This window comes from Schistocerca nitens, chromosome 4, assembly GCF_023898315.1.
Source record: "Schistocerca nitens isolate TAMUIC-IGC-003100 chromosome 4, iqSchNite1.1, whole genome shotgun sequence".
Classification (NCBI taxonomy): domain Eukaryota; kingdom Metazoa; phylum Arthropoda; class Insecta; order Orthoptera; family Acrididae; genus Schistocerca; species Schistocerca nitens.
Window position 1 is genome coordinate 817,236,599 of NC_064617.1, and position 22,462 is coordinate 817,259,060.

General features: G+C 38.6%; 1 protein-coding gene across 1 annotated transcript in view; it reads left to right on the forward strand.

The window, feature by feature from the left end:
* Window positions 1–22,462, forward strand: part of LOC126252593 (kazrin) — a gene marked incomplete at its 5' end in the record, with an annotated part of 708,940 nt that overhangs the window by 596,428 nt on the left and 90,050 nt on the right. The window contains 2 exons of the mRNA XM_049953495.1: window positions 6,855–7,013; window positions 15,490–15,613. Coding sequence (XP_049809452.1) covers window positions 6,855–7,013; window positions 15,490–15,613 — 283 coding nt within the window. The remainder of the gene's footprint in view (window positions 1–6,854; window positions 7,014–15,489; window positions 15,614–22,462) is intronic.

The following is a 22,462-nucleotide window of genomic DNA, read 5'->3' on the forward strand; positions in this document are numbered from 1 at the left end:
TTGCTTATGAACTGAGCTGATAGAATAATTACGTGCAATGACGGCTGAGTTGAGAATGGTGGTGTACTGCTGTAAAGTGTCTGCATCTGAACAGATACATTTGCCTTGAATGCCTAGGCTGCAGTGGAGGGAACATTTGACATGAAAAGGATGGCAACTGTCAAAATTTAAGTACTGTTGCTTGTTGGCAGATTTAATATGAACACAAGTGTGTAGCTCACACTTGGTGAGGATGAGGTCAAAATCAAGGAAAGTGAATGGGATTTGGAATAGGACCATGTGAAATTTAATTTAGAGAATTTAGTTAGAGACTGCCAAAAATTTAGCAGGTTAGCCTCACTAGGAGTCTATATGGCAAACATGACGTTAATGTATCTTAACCAAACCTTGGGCTGGCATCCATGTGACCCAGGAAAAGATTGCCATGGGAAGGAGCCATCTTATGTTCCATGGTTGTGTCCCGGATTTGTTTGTATGTCTGCTCCTCAAAGGTAGAGTAGTTGTTCATAAGTATAAAGTTGATAAAGGTGAGCAGGAAGGATGTCATGGGTTGCGTGGTGATTGAGGTAATTTTTAACAGCAGACAGATATATACATGGGGAATATTGGTACAGAGGGAGGTGGTATCAATAATTGCAAGCAGTGTATGTGGTGAGAGTGAGACAGGCACAGATTTCAGACTAACTAGGAACTGGTTAGTATTTTTAATGTAGAGGGGAGTCTTTGTACTACAGGTTATAGGTGTTGATCAACTAAGGTAGATATACATTCAGTGGGTGCTTTGAAGCCAGCAACTAAGGGATGGCTAGGAGACTGGGTTTATAGAGCTTAGGAACAATGTAAAACTTGGAAGTGCATGACCTGGTTGGGGTAAGAAGTTCTGTTGGCTGAGTTGTTAGTCCTTGGGGGGAGGGGGCTATGGTTTTAAGGAGGTACCGCAAGTCAGTTTGTATCACAGGGATGGGACCTTGATGGCAGATGCTATATGGACATGTGTCAAACAGTTGGTGTAGGTCATTTCTTACATACCCCCATTGTTGAAGTACCACAGTGGTAGATCTCTTGCCTGACAGGAGGATAATAATGGAGCTATCAGTTTTTATGGAATGAAGAGCCTATAGTTTTGCAGAGGACAGGTTTTGATTACATTGTAGGGACCTGAGAAAGGGCTGTGGAGAAATGCTGGATTTTAGGCATTCTTGGAATGCTTGTAAGGGGTGATTTGCAGGTAATGGTGGTGCATCAAGTTGGAATCATGGTCAGAACAGTCAAGACAAAGTTCAATGTCAGATTTGCTGTTGAAAAAGCTTTGAGATTGGGTTTCAAGTGATATTTCCAGGTGACATTATGTCTGAAGGAAAGTGTGTCCTTAACCAATGCAGCATGAATAAATGCAGGTTTATGGCTGTAAGTGAGACTCTTGAATAATACAGATAATTCAAGGGTAGAGGGCCTTAGATTAGAGGTTGAGAATACTGTAATATTGTGGCTGGTTCTTGTAATCATGAGTTACCATTGCTGTGGGAGGCAGCGGCAAAGAGTGGGAAATATTAAGAAGGTTGCCCAAGACTGGTCTGTAGGACAGGAATGGTGATTAATGGTGTGAATGTGTAGGGTGTTGGAGAAAGACAGGAGATAGTTTAGGAGAAGGTAGGACAGCTTTTTGAAGTGAAGTCTCACTTGTTGTTGCAGTATAAAGCTGGCTTGACTGATGATACCATCCAAGGAATCATGAGGGGCAGATAACTGCAGGTTTTGTAGAAGGAGTTATGTCTGGTGGATTGGAAATTGGCAGATAAGGCATGTAACATGCAGATTAGCTGGTACATGCAAGAGATGACTGTATTTGAAACTGTAAAAGGGGCTGGTGTAGAGATTGATTACATCCAGAAATAAGGACTTTCAATGTAAGGCCTTTAGGGGTAGCTCCCAGGGATGTTCAAATTTCAAGAACCAGAACATGGAATCTTAGTCTGGACAGTGCAAAAACATTTTTGAAAGGACTAGGTATGATATGTGATGGGATTCATTGAGGCAACAGAGGAGAGTTTGCTGTATTAGAGATGATGGGAGTGGCAAAAAAGAAGAAGAAGGCAGGAGGGGGGATGTGAGAAAAAAGTAAGACAAGCAAGGATAAAGATCAGAACAATATAGAAACATTCACATCAAAATTGTGAGGACAAGGGTTAAGATGAGGTTATGGGGGGGAGGGGGGAGGCAGTACTTCTTGCAAGAAAAGTGGGCTATATGATAGAAAAATAACTGCAATAGTAAATTATCATTGGGAAAGTTAATGGAAAAGACATGTACACAGAAAAAAAGCTTAAAAACAGAGCAAACAGAAAGAGAAAATCATTTGAGAAAATGGAAACTACTGCATTTTGGTGAGAAAATAATGCAAGATGTTGCAATTTACAATTGATCAGCGGAGTTTAGTGAAAGACAAACACACAAAAATGTGAAAGAATCACTGAGAAGGAAGATAAGTGGAAAGAAGGAAAGGAAAAAAAGTACTATCAAATTTGCAAATAAATCAGTGAAAGACAATTGGGAGAAGACCTTGCAGTGCCTGGTTAACCATAAACACAGAGTTACATGCAAAGTCATAAACAGTAATGGAGCCAACACTGCAATAAAAATCTTCCTTTCCTAAAAGCTGATGACTCCATCATTATTCTCCCAGCAAACAAGGGATCTACCACTGTGATACTTGACCAATGGGAGTATGTAAGTGAGAGACTACACCAGCTTTCTGAGATTTCCACATAGAGCATCTGCATCAATATACTCTGATACAAACTGACCTACAGTACCTTCTTAAAACCTCAGGCTCCTCTCAAGGACTAGCATGTCAATCCACACAACTTCTTACTCCACCCAAATCATGCACTCCCCCCCTTTTACCTTCTTCCTAAGATCCACAAACCCAGTCAACCTGGCCATTCCATAGTTGCTGGTTTCAAACCACCCACTGAACATATATCTGCCTTACTTGGTCAATACCTGTGAACTGTGGTAAAAAGACTCACCTCCTGTATCAAAAACACCAACCATTTGCTAGTTTGTCTGAAATCTGTGCCCATCTCACTCCCATCACATATCTTCCTTATCATTATTGACACCACCTCATTCTATACCAACATTCCCCATGGATATAGTCTGTCTGTTGTAGAACATTACATCAACCAGCACCAAAACCTATGATGTCCTTTCTGCTTGCCTTTCTGCTTGCCTTTACTCTACCTTTGAAGAGTAGGTAAAGCAAACAGATCTGAGGCACAATCATGGAAAGCAAGATAGCTCCTTCCTATGCCAACCTTTTCATGGGGTCACTTGGAGAGGACTTTTCCAGTATACCAGCCCAAGGTTTGGTTTAGATACTCTGATGACATCTTTGCCATTTGGACTCTTAGTGAGGCTAACCTGTTAAAATTTTTGCAATCTCTAAATACATTTTTGCAATTAAATTTCACATGGTCCTATTCTGAATCTCATGCCACTTTCCTTGATGTTGACTTCATTCTCACCAAGGGTCAGCTGTGTACTTGTGTTCACACTACACCTACTAACAAGCAATAGTACTTACATTTTGACAGCTGCCACCCTTTCCATGTCAAACATTCCCTTCCATACAGCCTTGGCATTTGAGGCAAACACATCTGTTCACATGCAGACACTTTACAGCAACACACCACCATTCTCAAATCAGCCTTCACTGGACATAATTACTCCACCAGCCTAGTCCACAAGTAGATTTCTGAGGCCTTCAAACCAATCCTGGTACTGCTTATCTCCCCAATAAAAGAACGTAGGAGTCCAAGTCTTGTCATTCAGTCACTCTTAACTGTATTAATCAACTACTTCGACAAGGCTATTACTTCCTAAAATCATGCCCTGAAATGAGGTCGATTGTGTCTGACATTTTGCTCACCACACCTAGAAAGAAAGAAAAAAAAAAGAAAAAAAAATTCTTTTCGGACTCTTTGCTTCTTCTGCACCCACTTCCCACCTTATGGCTCATACCCCTGTGACCAGCACCACTGCAAACTTGATGTATGTACCCTCCTATCACCACCTATACCAGTCTCATAACTGACAAAATGTATACCATTAACGGGAGAGCCAACTCTGAAATGACACGTCAAGTACCTGATATACACAGCTTTCAGCCTCCCACATTGATATGACATTGGTATGACTTCCATCAAGTTACTAGTTAGAGTGAATGGGCGTAGATAGAGGATGTATGCTGGCAACACACAACATCTTGTTGCACAGTGTGGCCTACAACATGACAGTCCTGACCTAGGTGACCATTTCATCACACACGCCATCTCTATTCTCCCCCCAATGACAACGTTTTCTCAGAACTATGCAGCTGGAAACTGGCATTGCAACATGCTCTTAGTTCTCCCCACCCACCTGTCTTTATTTTGTGTTAACTTCTTTCACCCAGCTTTTATTTTCAGTAGCTACTCATTTTCTCCACTCAATTTTTTGTTTTCTATATCTTCTATTTTCTGACCTGTCTCGTTTCCCCCCTTCCTCCACTCCCTCACATGTCTTCCACATTGGGTATATCACACAATAGCACCTCATTTTATGGTTATGATGGCATTAGTAACAGGTTCTCAGAATATAGTGCGGTCTTCTCTTGTTAGGGCCCTTCTTTCAATGATTTTTTTCACACCATCCATTAGTTTATAATCCATCTCTTATTCTGTCTTTCTCAGGTATTGTTATTTCAAGTTCACATTTCAATCCCCAGTCTCCCCAACCCTTTCAGTCTCTTTCTGTTGCCTCACTTCCCTGTTTCTTTTCCTCTCTTTTCCACTGTACACATTTGAATTTTTATGTTCTCAAAAGTTGCCAGGGTGGCTACTCAAACTCAGGAAAAAAAAATCTCTGAGAATTCCAAGTGTGAGGAGGAAGATGGTGCCAAGAAGAAGCTGATAAATTAACAATGAGCAGGAGGGGTGGGGAGCAGCATACCACAATAATGACTTTTCTTTCCTCTCAGTTGTGCTAAATACCAGCCTTAAGCAGTAGTTTAACTGCAGTTTTTAAACATAAATAATTTAAATGGTATAATACTCATATAATCAACATACTTTGAAACATTAAGTACTTTAAAATTTGTGGTTTATAAAACTCAATAAATTTTAAGTTGAATGCTAGGTTAAAAATGCAGTATTCCCTGCGATTTTATGAAATTCCTTGAGATTTCCCTGATTTTTCCAGGTAAAATGTAATTCCATGATAATTCCCGTTTTCCAGAAGAACTGCCACCCTGGTTGTTATTAGTTTATTTATCATTTTGACCTACTCATATAGCATAATGCACAACATACTAGCTTTAAATGTATGGAAGTGAGACAATACCAAACTGAATTTGCACAATAGATTAATGACCATTGGTCTAGTACACCACCCAGACTGAGTGTGGGTTATAACTGAACTCAAACCCACTGTAAAATTTCTGTTTGTTGTTCAGGGATATTTTCTGGGTATTTCAGTATAAAAGACTCTTGATCTGTGATTGCTCATTACATAATAACTGAGCTATGTTTGATTTCTTACCCACATTTATCTTTGCATCTCTATTTCACTAAAAATATCTGAGCAACAATGCAAATGTCAACAGTATGCAATGAAGGTCTTGTTTGGGAACAAGTTTTCCGTATTTGTTTAGACAAATGATGGGCTGGTTCCCTATCTCTACCTAAAAAAATATGATACACAAACAGTTAAAATATGATAATATTCAGAACAAAGTTCACATGATTTACAGATAGATGGTTCACATGACTTCCCTCCCTTGAATTAACTACTGGCTACGGAAACAGGAAAGGCACATCTATCATTTTCTTTGTTTTCCTCTTTCATCTATGGAATTTTATAAGCATTTTCTTTCATTTCACTGAGACTTTATGCTCTCATCTGTCCTGTTATTTCTACAGAGCCAAGATTCTATTCCAATTCTGTTGAGAACAGTGTTACTGGTGTACCATCTAGTAGTAAATTCTCTGTCAATTAATAAAGGCGACAGCAGAACATTTCATTCTTTAAGAGATAAACAGAAGTTTTGTAACTGTTAAAAAGGGAATATTAGTCACTTACCATCACACTTCAAAAGGGAAAATCTTGAATGCTTGAAAAAACACATTTCAGATATTTCAGTTGTTGTCCTCAAAGTTGCCACTACTATTGCCAACAGAAACATTTCTGTCAGAATTACTACTTCCATTATTAGATTATCACATTTACTTTCTTTTCACTTTTTCTAATTTCCTGTTTGTTAGTTTTTACATTAATTCATTTTCATGCATCTTTTTTACACTACCATTCAGTCATTATATTACATCAGCAATTGGCACAGTCAAAACACGATGAATTTTTCCCTTTCCTCTCAATACAGAACCTGTTTACTCTTTCTCTCTTGTCTGTTATTCTGTTTGATTGTTCCTTCAAGAGTATATAAAAGAAATTGGGGGGTCAATAGTAGATATTGAAACTTCACTTTCAGATATTTATAACAACTGTATCTTGCCTTTCCATTATGTTTTAGGAAAAAATTATTTCTAACAAGTAGTGCCTGTCTTTGAAATATTTTAAAATATATATATTTTTAGGCACTCACATTAGACTTTCCTTCATATATTTACTTATGACATTGTTATTATCCACTATAATTTGATTTTCCATGAATTGTTAACTTTAGTTTTAATATTAATCTCTGTAATGTAGTAAGCAAACAAATATTTTTATTTCTCATTTCATTATTATTCTTATAAATTATTAGTACATATTTGTGAGGTGAAATATCATGTCACATTTTATGTATTATTTACCAGTATTCAGAGAATTTTGCAACAAACATGGTGGATGCAAGGATGCTGGATCACCTCAGCAAGAAGGAGCTGGAGAAATTTCTTGGTGTAACAAGGAAATTTCACCAAGCCTCTATTGTCCATGGAATTCACCTTTTAAGAATGATGAAATATGACAGACAGGTAAAATGATGATATGTTAATATTCTAATTGCAAATACATAATTAAAAATAAAAACAGCATTTTATGTCTGGTTGTCATTCATTGCACCTGAAATTTAGATATTCCTAACTGAAACACTATTCTGTTACTACTATACATTTCATAAATAACTTAGGAGGAAAGGAGACCACTCTCAAATAGTAAGAAGAATTGAGTCATCAACAGACACACAAAAAAGATTGAAAACTTTGTTAGCTTTTGGATGAATATTTTGAGGAGCTTGAGTATGCAGTTGCGTGTGCACACATCACATGCACACCACTACACCCCTCCCCTCCCCCCCCCCCTCCACACACACGCACACAAGCACGTACACACACCACACACACACACACACACACACACACACACACACACACACACACAAATACCTGGCACAATGTAACTGGTGTGTGTGTGTGTGTGTGTGTGTGTGTGTGTGTGTGTGTGTGCGTGCGGGGGAGGGGGCAGGTGAGCACAGGTATGTATGCATGTCTACTCTATCTCACCAAAGGATTCATCTGATAGCTAACACAGTTTTCATTTTTCTTGTGCATCTGTCAATGACTTAACCTTTCTACTGTCCTTGGAGTCTTTTGTGACAACATGACCAATAAAATCTTCTGTTTTCGAGCTGCGTCAATTCAAATAAAATACTCAAGCTTTTGATGGCTACCTCCACCATCATTATCAGGAGTAAAAACCACTGACAGTCACTGGATTTTACTCCTGACATCAGTGGCGGAGATAGCCATCAAAAGTTGACAACTCTATTCGAACTGAGGTGGCTTGAAAAATGAAATGTTATTCAACACTTGTACTGTCAAATGAGTTGTCTCCTCTACTCCTAAATTATTTACATTCTGACAGAACATTTTTCCCTAATGGCAATAGCGCATGAGAGTCTGCATTTTTCTTGTATTGCTCACTTGTATAGTCTTTCCTAAGCATATTTTATCTGATGATGCTTACTCAGAAAGCATCACAAATTCAGTATTTAGCAATCAATATGTTTTCAAGGAATTACTACACACTAAAGACTTTTATTATCATATTTCTTATCCATTTCATTTGGATAGACGGCTTCTGTTTTCTTTAGAGCACATTTTCGAAAAGTTTGTATTTTATTTCTGTTTTCGTATATACAAGGTAAACCGAAACCCTGCTGGAAGATTTTCATTTGCTTTTCAGGAACATGTTTGGGGTATTTTGTTATAAGGGACTCTTGATCTGTGGTTGCTCATTACAGAATAACTGTGTTTTGTTTGATTTCTTATTCACATTTATCTTTGTATCTCTATATTTCGCTGAAAATATCTGAACTGATCTCCGCACAGACAGGCCATGAAGGCCCAATGGTTCCAAGCCACAATGCAAATGTGAACGGTGTGCATTGTATGTCTTGTTCCATTCATACCAGCTGCTTAGTCTTTGCTCTCAATCTTGCAATCAGTGCTGCTCAGTTCTCACATGGGTTTGTTTTTCTAGCAGTGTTAGTTCTGTGTTAACAATGAGACACAATGCAGTATGGATAGGTTTACTGATGAAGGGATAGACAATATCCACTTCATCTACAGATTCACTGAATGTAGTGGAAGAGTAGCTAAATGACACAAGGCTGACCTGTTAGCAGAGAGACAGCAACCACATCATGGTATTTCTGCATCTGTTGAAGGGTCTTGCATTACTTTTGTTTTGTGTTGGAAGTTCTAGTATTTGCGTATTACAGGCATATTCACTGTTGTGAAGATATTTTCACAGAAACAGAGGTGATGGGGGTTAGAAATCAAGTAAATATAATTACTTTATTATTGTGCAATGAGCTTTTGGAGACCATGGACCCCTGGTAACAAAATACTCAGAAGACATTTCTGAACAACCACTGAAAATTTTATTAGTGGAGTGCATAGAGAAAGGAAAAAAAAGCAGAGTGCAGTAGCTGCAATGAAAACGTTTAACGTGTGCTTCCTGATGTACAGCCCTTTCCACTGGAAAAGCTGAGAGCAAACATTCAGAAGACTGTTAGCGTGTGACTTTTGCATTCATTTAAAGAATTTTTAACACTACTGTCACAGAGTTGATCTACATCTACATCCAGACCACTGGGAAGTGTATGGTAGAGAGTGATTCCCATAGTACACATTCCATTCACATGTGGAGCATGAGATGACTGATTCTTAAATGCCTCTCTGCTGCTGTAATTAGTCTATTCTTGTCTTCAAGGCACCTGTGGGAGCAATACACAGAATGTAGAGTACATTCTTAGATTCCTCAATACTTGTTCTTGAAACTTTGTAAGTAGGCTTTTATGGGATAGTTGCATCTATCTTTAAGTGTATGACATTTCAAGTTTTTCGACAGTTCTGTGACACTTTTGTGGGCCTCAAATACTTCTGTCAACATTTGTGTTACTCTCTTTATATATGTTCAATATCTCCTGCAACAAACTATCCGGTATGGCTCCCACCCACATAAGCAATGTTTAAAGATGGATCAGACAAGTGTTTTGTAAGCAGTCCTCCTTTGCAGACTGACTCCATTTTCAAAGTGCTAGACTGAAGTCTATTACCTGCTTTACCTATTATTGACCTTACACTGTTATTTCATTTCATATTCTCACATACTGTCACACTTAGGTACTTGTATGAGTTGACTGATTCCAATTGTAACACATTGATATTGTGGTTATATGGCATTGCAATTTTGCATTTTGTGATATGCACAATTGTTCATCTCTGAATATTTAAAGCAAGCCACCAGTCTATGCACCACTATGAAATATTACCAAAATCTCCCTACACATTTGTACAGCTTCTTCTCAGACAGCATTTATTATAAATGACTGCATTATCTGTAAAAAGTTTGATGGTACTATAAACACTGTCTGATGGGTCACTAATATCTCATACATTATGAACAGCAAGGGTCTCAATGCGTTTTCTTTGGGCATGCCTGAAGTTACTTCTACATTTGTCAGTGCTAACATGCTGCATTCTCCCTACCAAGAAATCTTCAATCCAATCTAAAATTTCATTTGAAATATATCCAAAAACAAAAATGATGTGACTTACCAAATGAAAGTGCTGGCAGGTCGACAGACACACAAACAAACACAAACATACACACAAAATTCAAGCTTTCACAACAAACTGTTGCCTCATCAGGAAAGAGGGAAGGAGAGGGAAAGACGAAAGGATGTGGGTTTTAAGGGAGAGGGTAAGGAGTCATTCCAATCCCGGGAGCGGAAAGACTTACCTTAGGATATGTGTGTGTGTGCGAGTGTATACCCATCCTTTTTTCCCCCTAAGGTAAGTCTTTCCGCTCCCGGGATTGGAATGACTCCTTACCCTCTCCCTTAAAACCCACATCCTTTCGTCTTTCCCTCTCCTTCCCTCTTTCCTGATGAGGCAACAGTTTGTTGCGAAAGCTTGAATTTTGTGTGTATGTTTGTGTTTGTTTGTGTGTCTGTCGACCTGCCAGCACTTTCATTTGGTAAGTCACATCATCTTTGTTTTTGGATATATTTCATTTGAAATGAAATATATGATTGTATTTTCATTCATATGCATTGCTGTGGTACTGATTTAAACACTGGAAGCCATGAAATACTGCACCTGCATGACTGCCTTGCTCCATGCCTTTCAGCATGTCGAGTGAAAAAGTGATTCGAAACATGAATGATGTACTTGGAATCCATGTTGGCTAGAGTGGAGGAGGGCTTTGTGTTTGAAACATTTCATTGCATCTGACTAGGAATATGTTCTAATCTTTAGCAATAGCTGGATATCAGTCAGATTGGAAAACAGTTTTGTGGATCACCTCTGCTAGTCCTCTGGTAGACAGGTGTGACTCTGCCTTTTCTAGTTACTGGGCACAATTTTTTGTCTGTTAGAGCTATGATATATAATGGTAAAAAGAGCTGCTAACTCAGTCACAAATTCTGCATAGAATCTAATAGGGATTACACAGGGCCCTGGAACCTGTATAGAATCTAATAGGTATTACACCGGGCCCTGAAAACTTGTTTATTTTTAGTAATTTCAGCTGTTTCTCAACACTGCCAACACTATTATGTATATCACTCATCTTAGCAGTTGTGCAAGAATTAAACTGTGGATGAACTCCTGTATCTTCCTTTGTAAAGAAATGTTTGAAACTGGAGTTAGCACGTTTTCTTCTGCTTTGCTTCTGTCAGTGTAGTCACTGTAAGCTTTCATGCAATGTCCTTCTAACAGTTAAATATGTTTTGTTTGGCATGTCTCTATCAATAGCTCAATTTTTGTTTTACACTTTTTGTGCTATAGTTGCTGTTTCTTTAGAAGTTTCTTTACAGTGATTGTATAATGTGTCCATCCAATCACTAAATCAGGAATGTTCGAGATCTTGGCTCGCAGGCCATGTGCAGGTCTGAGTGCCAAAGCACTCATTCCAGATTCACATTTTTCCCCACCACCATGCCATGCTGTCTAAGATGGGAAAACAGTGAAGGTGCCATTTTTAAATGGCACTGCAGTTGTACTGCATGCAACTTGGTTTTATATTTTACATTTTTCAACAACATAGATCACAAACAAAACAAGTTTTCAGTATTAATTAATTATTTTTGGTTTGCCGAAAACATAATATAATTTTTATCTGGTACAAACTGTTGGCACACAGACAGACACATGGAATTTCACAGTGCCATGTAATCATTACTTATGTCGATCAAAATATTGTAGCAGTTTTGCAACCTCATTATGGAGACGAAAAATCGACCTGGGAAAAGCAATGTAGATATCCTCAACAGTTTTAACGTAAAATTATTTGTAATTAAAACTGGAATTACCTTGCACGTCAATAATTTACATTTGCAAATGCACAGGGGTGCTTTCAGGTGAAATAGTAAATGGTCTTGAAAATAGCTCAAAAACAGATGTAAGATTGACAGTGTCCTCAAAATCTTTATAAAACTATCACTGTAACTCTTGCAAGTCCACAATAATTCTTCAAAGCCTTGCACTTTTCTTTAATGACAGTGAGCTTAGGGAACTGGATTGTGTTTACCAGAATGTGTCCCTTCTGTAACATGAGTTCCTTTTTAAATGCATCACCATCTAATAAGAAAATCATCACCTTGCAATGTCTTATTGTGGGCAGTGTGCAGTCAAGTCAATTTAAAATGTGGAAGTCTGCAGTTCACTCCAAACGTTCTAATCTTCATTGCTGCACTCCTTTTCCTTCAAAAATCCAAGAATAGTGAGATTTAAATTGAAAAATTGTTTCAAGCATATTGCTTGACTTATCAACGTACTTTGTAGAAATATATTAAGTCTCCATACTCTTTGTTCGTTTCCACTGAAAACTGTTGCAACTAAAAATGGAACAATAGGTGTGAGTACAGAAATTTTACTATTCTTACCATCAATTTCTTCAAGTGCTCCATGCCTGCAAATTTAGCTCAGAGTTCTATTTGATGTACAGAACAACGAATTGTCTGTTGATCATTGTAATTTTTTGCTCTTTCATTGTCATCCAAAAGTTTAAATTCTTTCAGCATGGTACTATAAAGTCAATTCATAGCAAATAAGTGGTACCCATCACTTTTGTGAACTGAGAAATCTCATCCATCTCTTCTGTGACCCCCATTCATTTTAAAGAACAGTGACGACAGGTCACTAGACTGCCTCTTTTTGAATACATCCATCTGGACCAGTGAACATCTTTCACACAATGAACAAACACTGGCACCATGCTAACTGTAAAATGATGCACTGCAATGCTAAATGAAATGTCACACTGTTCCGGGTACTTCTGAGAAGAACCAAGCAAAGCCGAGTGACATGCCAGGCTTTGGCCTGCACATGTTGCATGGGTGTAGTTTGGCACGTTGTGGTCGGCCCTGCTCTGTATACATATCTATCCAGTACTTGGTTGACTATTTTTATAAACTTAAGCAACAGATCTTCTACTTGCACATACCCACAGCTAAGGGTTTCAACTTCTTCTTCAAGATATGGTACTATGTTTCTTTATGTATTTTACTGAACACATGTAAATCTTTCTGTTTGTTTTAGTCACCCTTTGTTCTTTGGTAATCACTGTTCCTACAGCTGCTGCCTTGTCACTGATACCGATTTCAATGCATACATCTTCAAAGATGTCAGGTCAATTTACTGTCATTGGAAATAATATATTTCTGTCATGTGTTGAGTGGCTAGAGTGTATAGTTTATCAAATAGTGCTGTTACATTATGACTAATTTTTATCATTCTTAATTTAAGATCCAAGCTATCATTTTAACTAAGCAGACCATTCACTATCAGTTTTCTATATTGTTGAGTTTCTTACTAAGGTGATGTGTTTTTATGTCTATTTTTTGTATTTATACTCCTAATTCTAGGAGACACCACAGTCTTCCAGTAAAAGACGGATATTGGTTACACTGAGTGATTAAATGATTGTATGTATAATCTGCGTAACTGAAATGTATACGGCCACTGAAGCATATTACATATAAATCTGACAATAATATTAATTAGTACATAATTTTAATGATCAATATTTCATCTATATTACCAAGTGACTTATGCCGAGCCATAGAACCCACACCCAGTTGCAGCTTTAATGGATACAAAAACTGATTTTCAGTATTTCAGATAAATAGCACTCTAGTTTAAAAATTTAACTTGTTGACATAATCTGCTCATTAAATGGTATAATCTTAAGTGGAAAATTCAACACAATATGACACATTAGAGTTATAACCTGTGTGTGTGTCTTGAGGCAGCATGCAAATACCCAGACTACACTCATCCACTTTTACAAAACTTCTTCGTACTAACACCACCCACAAAATTGTTGTTATTGTTGTGGTCTTCAGTCCTGAGACTGGTTTGATGCAGCTCTCCATGCTACTCTATCCTGTGCAAGCTTCTTCATCTCCCTGTACCTACTACAGCCTACATCCTTCTGAATCTGCTTAATGTATTCATCTCCTGGTCTCCCTCTTCAATTTTTACCCTCCACGCTGCCCTAAATACTAAATTGGTGATCCCTCGATGTCTTAGAACATGTCCTACCAACCGATCCCTTCTTCTAGTCAAGTTGTGACACAAGCTCCTCTTCTCCCCAATTCTATTCAATACCTCCTCATTTGTTATGTGACCTACCCATCTAATCTTCAACATTCTTCTGTAGCACCACATTTCGAAAGCTTCTATTCCCTTCTTGTCTAAACTATTTATCGTCCATGTTCCACTTCCATACATGGCTACACTCCATACAAATACTTTCAGAAACGACTTCCTGACATTTAAATCTATAGTTGATGTTAACAAATTTTTCTTCTTCAGAAATGTTTTCCTTGCCATTGGCAGTCTACATTTTATATCCCCTCTTCTTCGACCATCATCAGTTATTTTGCTCCCCAAATAGCAAAACTCCTTTACTACTTTAAGTGTCTCATTTCCTAATCTAATTACCTCAGCATCACCTGACTTAATTCGACTACATTCCATTATCCTTGTTTTGCTTTTGTTGGTGTTCATCTTATACCCTCCTTTCAAGACACTGTCCCTTCTGTTCAACTGCTCTTCCAAGTCCTTTGCTGTCTCTGACAGAATTACAATGTCATCGGCGAACCTCAAAGTTTTTATTTCTTCTCCATGGATTTTAATACCTACTCTGAACTTTTCTTTTGTATCCTTTACTGTTTGCAAGAAAAAAGTTGAACCCTTACTACATTTTCGCTGTTTATGCAGTAAAACTGCACACCATGCTTGATGTTTTAATTTATTTCTCCTTTTCTACTAATTGTATTCCCAACACATTTTGCAAAGAGTGTCCACATATAGCAGTGAATGTACCTGCAAAATTATATCATTGAACAACACATGAATCATGAGATATGATGATGTATGAAAAACTAGATTTTGCTTAAAATGGGATGCAAATTACCCAGAATATACTAATCCACTATTTGATAATGGAAGCACATAGCAACTTACAACCAACATTAAATGCAATTTCAACTTTCTTAAACTTTTTTTTCCACTTAACATGCTTCACATCAAATATTTAACACATTAACTCGTTTGTAAAATAATCAGAAGCTTGAAACTGTTTTATACATGGGAATTTGGTCCCTTCAACAATCAGAAGTTTACAGGTACTTTCTTGTAATGTATATGTGCTCACATTCTTTTTAATAAATTGTTTCTTTTACATTTTTTATGTGTTACACAAGGTTGTGTACCTATTTCATTGATGAATTTTATTTTTAAAAGGTACTTTCTAGTAAAATGTATATGTGCTCACATTATGTTTAATAAAGTGTTTCTTTTACATTTATTAGGTGTTACACAAGGTTTTGTACCCATTTCGTTCATGTATTTCATTTTTAAATTCATCTTAATGTCTCTCATGCTGTCTTCTCTAGAATAAGTCATCATTACATTTTATTTCATATTGTTAAAGGCACTTGCAGTCCGGAGACATCAATGTGAAACAATTGATGCAGATCCTCTTGTCTGGACAAATCAAAGATTCATTAGATGGGCAAGAAATATTGATCTCAGTGAATATGCAGAGAACTTAAAGGGTGAGACACTGAAATTCATTTCTAATTTAAAATGCAGATTTTTTTAAGGAAAGTTAGGAAATATGAGAGAAAGTAAATACTCTGAGAAGAATATGTGGTCCAGATGGAAGTAACATCAGGTAGTACAGTATTATGAAGTTCATTCAAATGAAACCTGGTCAGTGCATTTACCTATGCATTACATGTAAGGTGGCACCATGTAACTGCGGGTATGGTCGTGCCATCTACTGATAGAGAGACTGATGTGTGTGCACCATTTGATGTTGCATAGCACCAGTGATGTTTCACACCAAAGAGAAGGTGGTCACACAAGTTATCGTCCACTACCAGGCAAGTAAGTAGGAGCAACGAGGAGTGATTCGAGTTTTGGCTGCGGATGGAGTTGGAGGCCATGAAATGTATTGATGGATGAAGGCTGTGTACCGTCAAGCGTTGTGGAATGGCGCAAACAATTCCTTGAGAGGCGCAAGTCACTGGAAGACAATGCTCATCCTGGACATGCTCATCTTGCCATCACACCGGAAATGGTTTCAGAAGTGAATGCTTTAGTCTTGGACAACCACAGAATCAATATGGACAAGATCCATTAGTTACTGAGTATTAGTGTGGGCGCTGCCCACACCATAATGCATCAACACTTGAACTTTCGAAAAATCTGTCTGCAGTGTGTTCCCCACCAATTGACTGCCGAACATTGCAATACTCGAATGGCAATGTCTTTGAGTTATCTGCAGCATTATCATTAGGGGGAATATGGCTTTCTGTCTTCTATTGTAGGAGATGAAAGACAATGTCACCATTTTGAACCAGAAAGCAAGCATCAGAGCAAGCAGTGGTAACATGTGACTTCACTACCTCCAAAGAAATCAAAGGTTCTGCACACCAGATCTGCTAAGGTCATGATGTCCTTCTGTTTTGACCACAAGGGTCCACTAGTTGTCATGTTCCTGGAATGGGGAACCACCATCAATGCCCAGCATTATCAAGCCATTTTACAGAATCGTAGATGAGCCATCAAGTTGAAACGCCGAGGCATTTTGTCCAAAGGTGTTATCCTCCTGCATGATGATGCCTACCCACACACGACCAATGCACTGAAGACGACATTGCAGCAGTTTTGGTGGGAAATGCTGGAACATCCACTGTACAGTCCTGACCTTTCACTGTGTGACTTTCATGTGTTTGGATCTCTAAAACAAGCTATTCGCAGACATCAGTTCGCAATGGATGACGCGGGGTGTGACTGGGTCCAGGTCTGGATCCGACAGCAGCCTACTAGCTTCTTCAAGGATGGAATGGACCAGCTAGTGTCACAATAGGATAAATTTGCCAACAGTTTTGGTGACTATTTTTGAGTATATGTACTGTGTATAACTTCATTTTTCAGTTAATAAAATCGTTACCGTTACTTTACACTAGTGACTGGGTTTCATTTGAATGCCCCTTATACTTCACTACACTAATGAATTTGCCATGGCTGTGATTTGACCAACATTATCTCAGTGATTGAAAATGTAGGAAATTTTACCTGGAAGAATCCATATACAATTTATATTAAAACAAGAACAAATATATTTGATACCATAACTTAAAGGAGATAAAGGGATACATCTTGAGACAGTCTCCATCTGTTTATACAATTCAAGATTTCATGGCTGGTATTTAAAACCATGGTGATTTTTGTTTTATAGGCATTAGGACTAATGTTTTGTCTCCCAATTCTAAAGAGCTCATCAAAGTCTAAGTGTCTAATGATGTCATCTTGGCCTAATGCCCATAAACCACAATTCACTAAGGTCTCCATGTGTATTTTACTAAAGAATATTCAGCATCAAATGACTTTTTAAAAACAAGCTGGGTGCTGAGGTACTGTTTAAGTTCCTCCCCAGTCTCTCACTTTGTGTACTCTTGTTATTAATTTTCTGCAAGAAGGCAATACTCATGTCTTTCCTTTGAGTTATTTCACACCTTGATAATCTTGCAAGAACAATCAAAAAATATGTGGTAGCAATGAAGTTTTTGATTAATGGAGAGAACTTTCAACCTAAATTACTTCTGATTATTTTTTTCAACAAAATTCTTCTGAGTATGTGGCCACATTATTATGGATAAAACTACTGATGTTCCAACAACAGTTTCAGGCAGCCTCAAAATGAATTCTGGCTGTAAAAGCTTGTGCTCTTAAAAGTTACTGATGACTTCATTAATGACTTTGTGCTAGAAGTACACATATTCGTTTTGGATATTTACCAATTTAAGGACCTTGGTTACTCAAGATATTACAGTAACAGTTGTTGCCACTTACAAGAGACATTTTGAGAACTTTTGTCTACTCCAAACGTATAGTCTTGTTGGTACCCCTGTTACAACCACATAGATGGTGTGATAGGTTGTCTCTACACATGTCATCTTAACATTGCTGTGATGAAACCTCACTTTGTATTATGATTTTAGTGATACAAGCTTAAGGTCTTTACTATCCTACTCGCATAGGTAGTAAAAGTTTTGTATCACTTGGCAAGCAGTGACCCGTGGAACAAATGGTAGTTCCAAGTGGTCAATAATAACTAATTTCACATAGTATGGCAGTTAGAAAACAGTTTCCAAAACACAGGAAGTGTACAAGATCACTCCAGAGTGAATACCAGATACCAGGAAAGGGAAAACGTACCACAAGCAATAATTGACCACTGTAGCAAATAGTGTAGCCTGAATGCTTCAAATGCTAATAAACAATTGCCAGTATGTGATCTTGTCTGCACATTTAAGAACCAAACTCTTCCGGAGAGAGCACACATTGTATTCATGGTTTGCACTGTCTGCACAAGGTACTGTATCTACCTGCCATTTGCGGCTTTGTAGGGAATCTGTCAGCTTCAGATCTCTTGAATCAGCATGTAAGGCTGAAAGTGACCAGGCTAGTACCTAGTCCATCAAGGAAGCATAGAAAAAGGTGCTGAGACCCCTACCAATGCACCTGCTGCATCTTGGTCCATTCTGGGATGAGTAGCAGGGATATTTTCTGATCATACGCACCCATTATGCTGCATGGGTTTCCCTGAAGAGGAATGTGTGCTATGGGTGGAAGTGCTCACTGTTTTGAAGACTGATCTTTGTTACTGTGTCCGATTTATGAAGGGGATCACATGTGATGGTGAATGGTGCAAGAAATGGTGGTGGATGGCAATGATTCCACTCCCAACAGCTCCTGCTGCTGAATTTCTTTGACCCAACTACATTGCCACAATCATGGGCAGGAGCGGAGGTCATACTTTGAGGTGGATGAGAGAGTGGTGCTAGTTATGACTGTTTGGGGATTTTTGGATGGGGGGGGGGGGAGGGGGAATTGTGGACTGCTGCAACGGGATCTGGTTTTGATGCTGAACTATCTTTTCATATCCAGCCTTGATTTCAGATATCTGTCTCCCCCTATAGTTGACAATGACACTTTCAGTCCAGCTTGGGCTCTGGCTGCTGAAAGAGCAGGCACAGCAAATCAGATAATGTATGCGGCCTGCACATGTACAGTATTTTGGCCAGGCTGTCTTTCTTGATGGGTGAGGACACTATGTGGGAAGAAAGTTGGTGAGTGCTTCCATGGAAATGGCCATCACCATTATTTGCACATCTGTGGTTTGAATGTTCTGAACAGTCACTTCTCTTCTGAATTTGACACTGGCTAGAATGGAGCAGTGGTCATATGCTCGACAATGTTGCACTGACAGAATAACTGAAATGCAGAATCTATTAATTGATGGCCATTGGCAGAGAAGATGTTGTTGGATGCTGCCTCTATGGCATAATTGAAAAGATCATAGACAGAGCACAGACAGTAGCCAGCATTGTTTGATTAGGCATCCATTTCATGTATGGGAAATTAGAAAGGACATAGACAACAAGCAGCCACACTGTCCCCTGGAATGGTCTAGTGAGATCAATGTGAACTTTTTGCCAAGGGTGCTCTGGACAGTGCCAGGGATTAACACAAGGTGGTGGTGCAACTGACTGTGAGTGCAGATATGACGGTTTCTCGATTGTGTACTCAAAGGAAGTGCTGATGCTGGGACAATGCTTACACAGTAGTAAGACATTGATATCAAAATGAAGCATCCTTCATCAGAATAAGACGTTTACCTGAAGTAAAAGTAGTCATACAGGGAGCCGTTCAAAGAAACTTCTTGAACTTAAGAACGCATTATGCCATGTTTCTGGTCAGACAAATTTCATCACTGTTTTATGCAATTGGTTGAACTGGTGCAAAATGAGGGCAGTCTGTGGAATGAACTTGTAATAAATTACTTCACCATAGAACAACTGCAAATCTTATAGGTTTGGGGATTGGTAGCTTGTCTATAATCCCTACATGATCCTCAGTGGGTATAAGCACCTTTTTGCTAAAGATATGACTGAGGTACTTAATACTCAGTTAAAAACATCTGTGTAATATATTCTTAGTGGAACATCCACAACATACACAACTCTTTATTGGATTGTTCATGATGTATAAAATCCACTGCAGTCATAATTTCCAATTTCCTTTAATTGGATAAAGTCATGTACACTACCCAGTTTTGATGTCACTAATCCTATATTTCGATGCTACTATAACAATAAATGAAGCCTAGGCAGGACACTAAATGAAATAAATGAACATAAAAAGTCTGCTAAGGCTGTAAACTAACCATGAGCCATAGCTTAATTCTGTATGACAAAACATACAAGTCACATATGAACAGTAACAATTCTATCCAGTAGTATGTGAATGCCTGCACAGGTGAGACATGGAAAAGGCGTAATCAGCTGGTGAGGCTCAAGACAAACAAGGCCTGTCCAAGAAAATGGGACTAAATCTGTAAATATGCTCTCATAGCCAAAAATAATATAACCTGACCTACTGCAAATGGCCAGAGACATATCTGTTCTGGGTTGGTTTGTGAGATAGTGTTGGAATGAGGCATGGACGTCAGTAATTGAATTCCTTCAGTATTATTCCCTTTCTTTTGGTTCTAGTTCATGCCATGGCCACTCAATGGCACGCATATACTGGGGCATTTTGTGCTCTGCATGGCTGTCAGTTATGCTGGGTGTACTTGAGATGCGGCTGCCAGAGCTCTAATATGGTAAGTGCCTCTGTGCAGATCAGCAATTGGCATTTTGGTTGCTTGTAACAGCATTTTTGCCTTTATGTTCCCTTTCTTAAGTACATGCCACTTCTCTGGTCGTTTGTGTGGTGTCACCGCCAGACACCACACTTGCTAGGTGGTAGCCTTTAAATCAGCCGCGGTCCGTTAGTATACGTCGGACCCGCGTGTCGCCACTATCAGTGATTGCAGACCAAGCGCCGCCACACGGCAGGTCTAGAGAGACTTCCTAGCACTCGCCCCAGTTGTACAACTGACTTTGCTAGCGATGGTTCACTGACAAAATACGCTCTCATTTGCCGAGACGATAGTTTAGCATAGCCTTCAGCTACGTCATTTGCTACGACCTAGCAAGGCACCATTATCAGTTACTATTGATATTGATTCATGTACCGTCAAGACCGACGTTCTTCATTAACAGATTAAAGTTAAGTATTCCACCAGCTACGTCCGTTTTTCTAAATTCTAATTTCCTTGTCCTGTTCCAGACCTCACGCCAGCCCGCGTGAGCTAAAACGCGTGCCTTTCGGCCTCCTTCTAGTAACACGGTGTTGGCTCTCCTGCCAACCAAAACAGTTTATAGTAGGTCATCAAATTATATTATTTTTGTCTATAAGTGTATATTTATGGATTTAGTTCTTTTTTTTGGTCATGCTATTTGTCTCGAGTCTCACTGGTTGATCCTACATTTTTCATGCCTCACCTGCACATGCTCTCTCCTACTACTGGATAAATTTGTTAATGTTTCCATATGACTTGTATGTTTTGTCATGCATAATTGAGGTATGTCATATGGTTGGTTTACAACCTTAACTGCCCTTCTTTGTTTATATATTTTGTTTAGTGTCCTACCAAAACTTTAATAACTGTTACAGTAGCACATGAAAATAGGATTAGTGACCAGAAATCTGGATAGTGCACATGCTTTCATATGAATAAAGGAACTTGGAAAATAACTGCAGTGGAATTTATTATTCATGAAGAAAAACATTGACACTTGTGGAGCTGGCAACACAGTCCATGCATTTGCAGCCACTCAAATAACACTCCTGTCTTCCAGGAGTGCTAGTCTCACAAGGTATGTGGAAGAAGTTCTGTAAAGTTTGGAAGGTAGAAGATGAGGTACTGGCAGGATTAAAGTTGTGAGGGTGAGTCTTGAGTTGTGCTTGAGTAACTCAGTTGGTAGAGCACTTGCCTGTGAAACGCTAAGGTCCCTATTTGAGTCCTTGTTCAACACACAGTTTTAATCTGCCAGGAGTTTCACAACTTGCAAGTGTTGAACATGCTGCTCACCTGTATTTATATAAATTATATAGAGTGTGGTCAAAAGGTTTCTGTTTGAGGGCATTGCTGCAGCATATATGCAACATAGAGTGCCTCTGATGTGGATATATAAGCATCGACATGCAGGCAAGATGTGAGTGTGGCATTCATGTCTTTCCAATGAGCACATGGTAAAAGCAGATATGTGAACTATGGCAACATTATTACCAAATGTGTCCAAGCAGGCCCAATGTGCTGTCGTTCTTTTCTTGGTTGCTCAACAACAAACACTGGTAGGCGTCCATCGGAGAATGAAGAATTTGTATTGGGCACAATGCCTGTTGGAAACCTATGTTGTGGAATGAAAACAGTGAGAACACACACCCCATATCACAAATGTCATAATGCATAAGTTATGCCAACTCAAGTGGTACACACTCAGGTA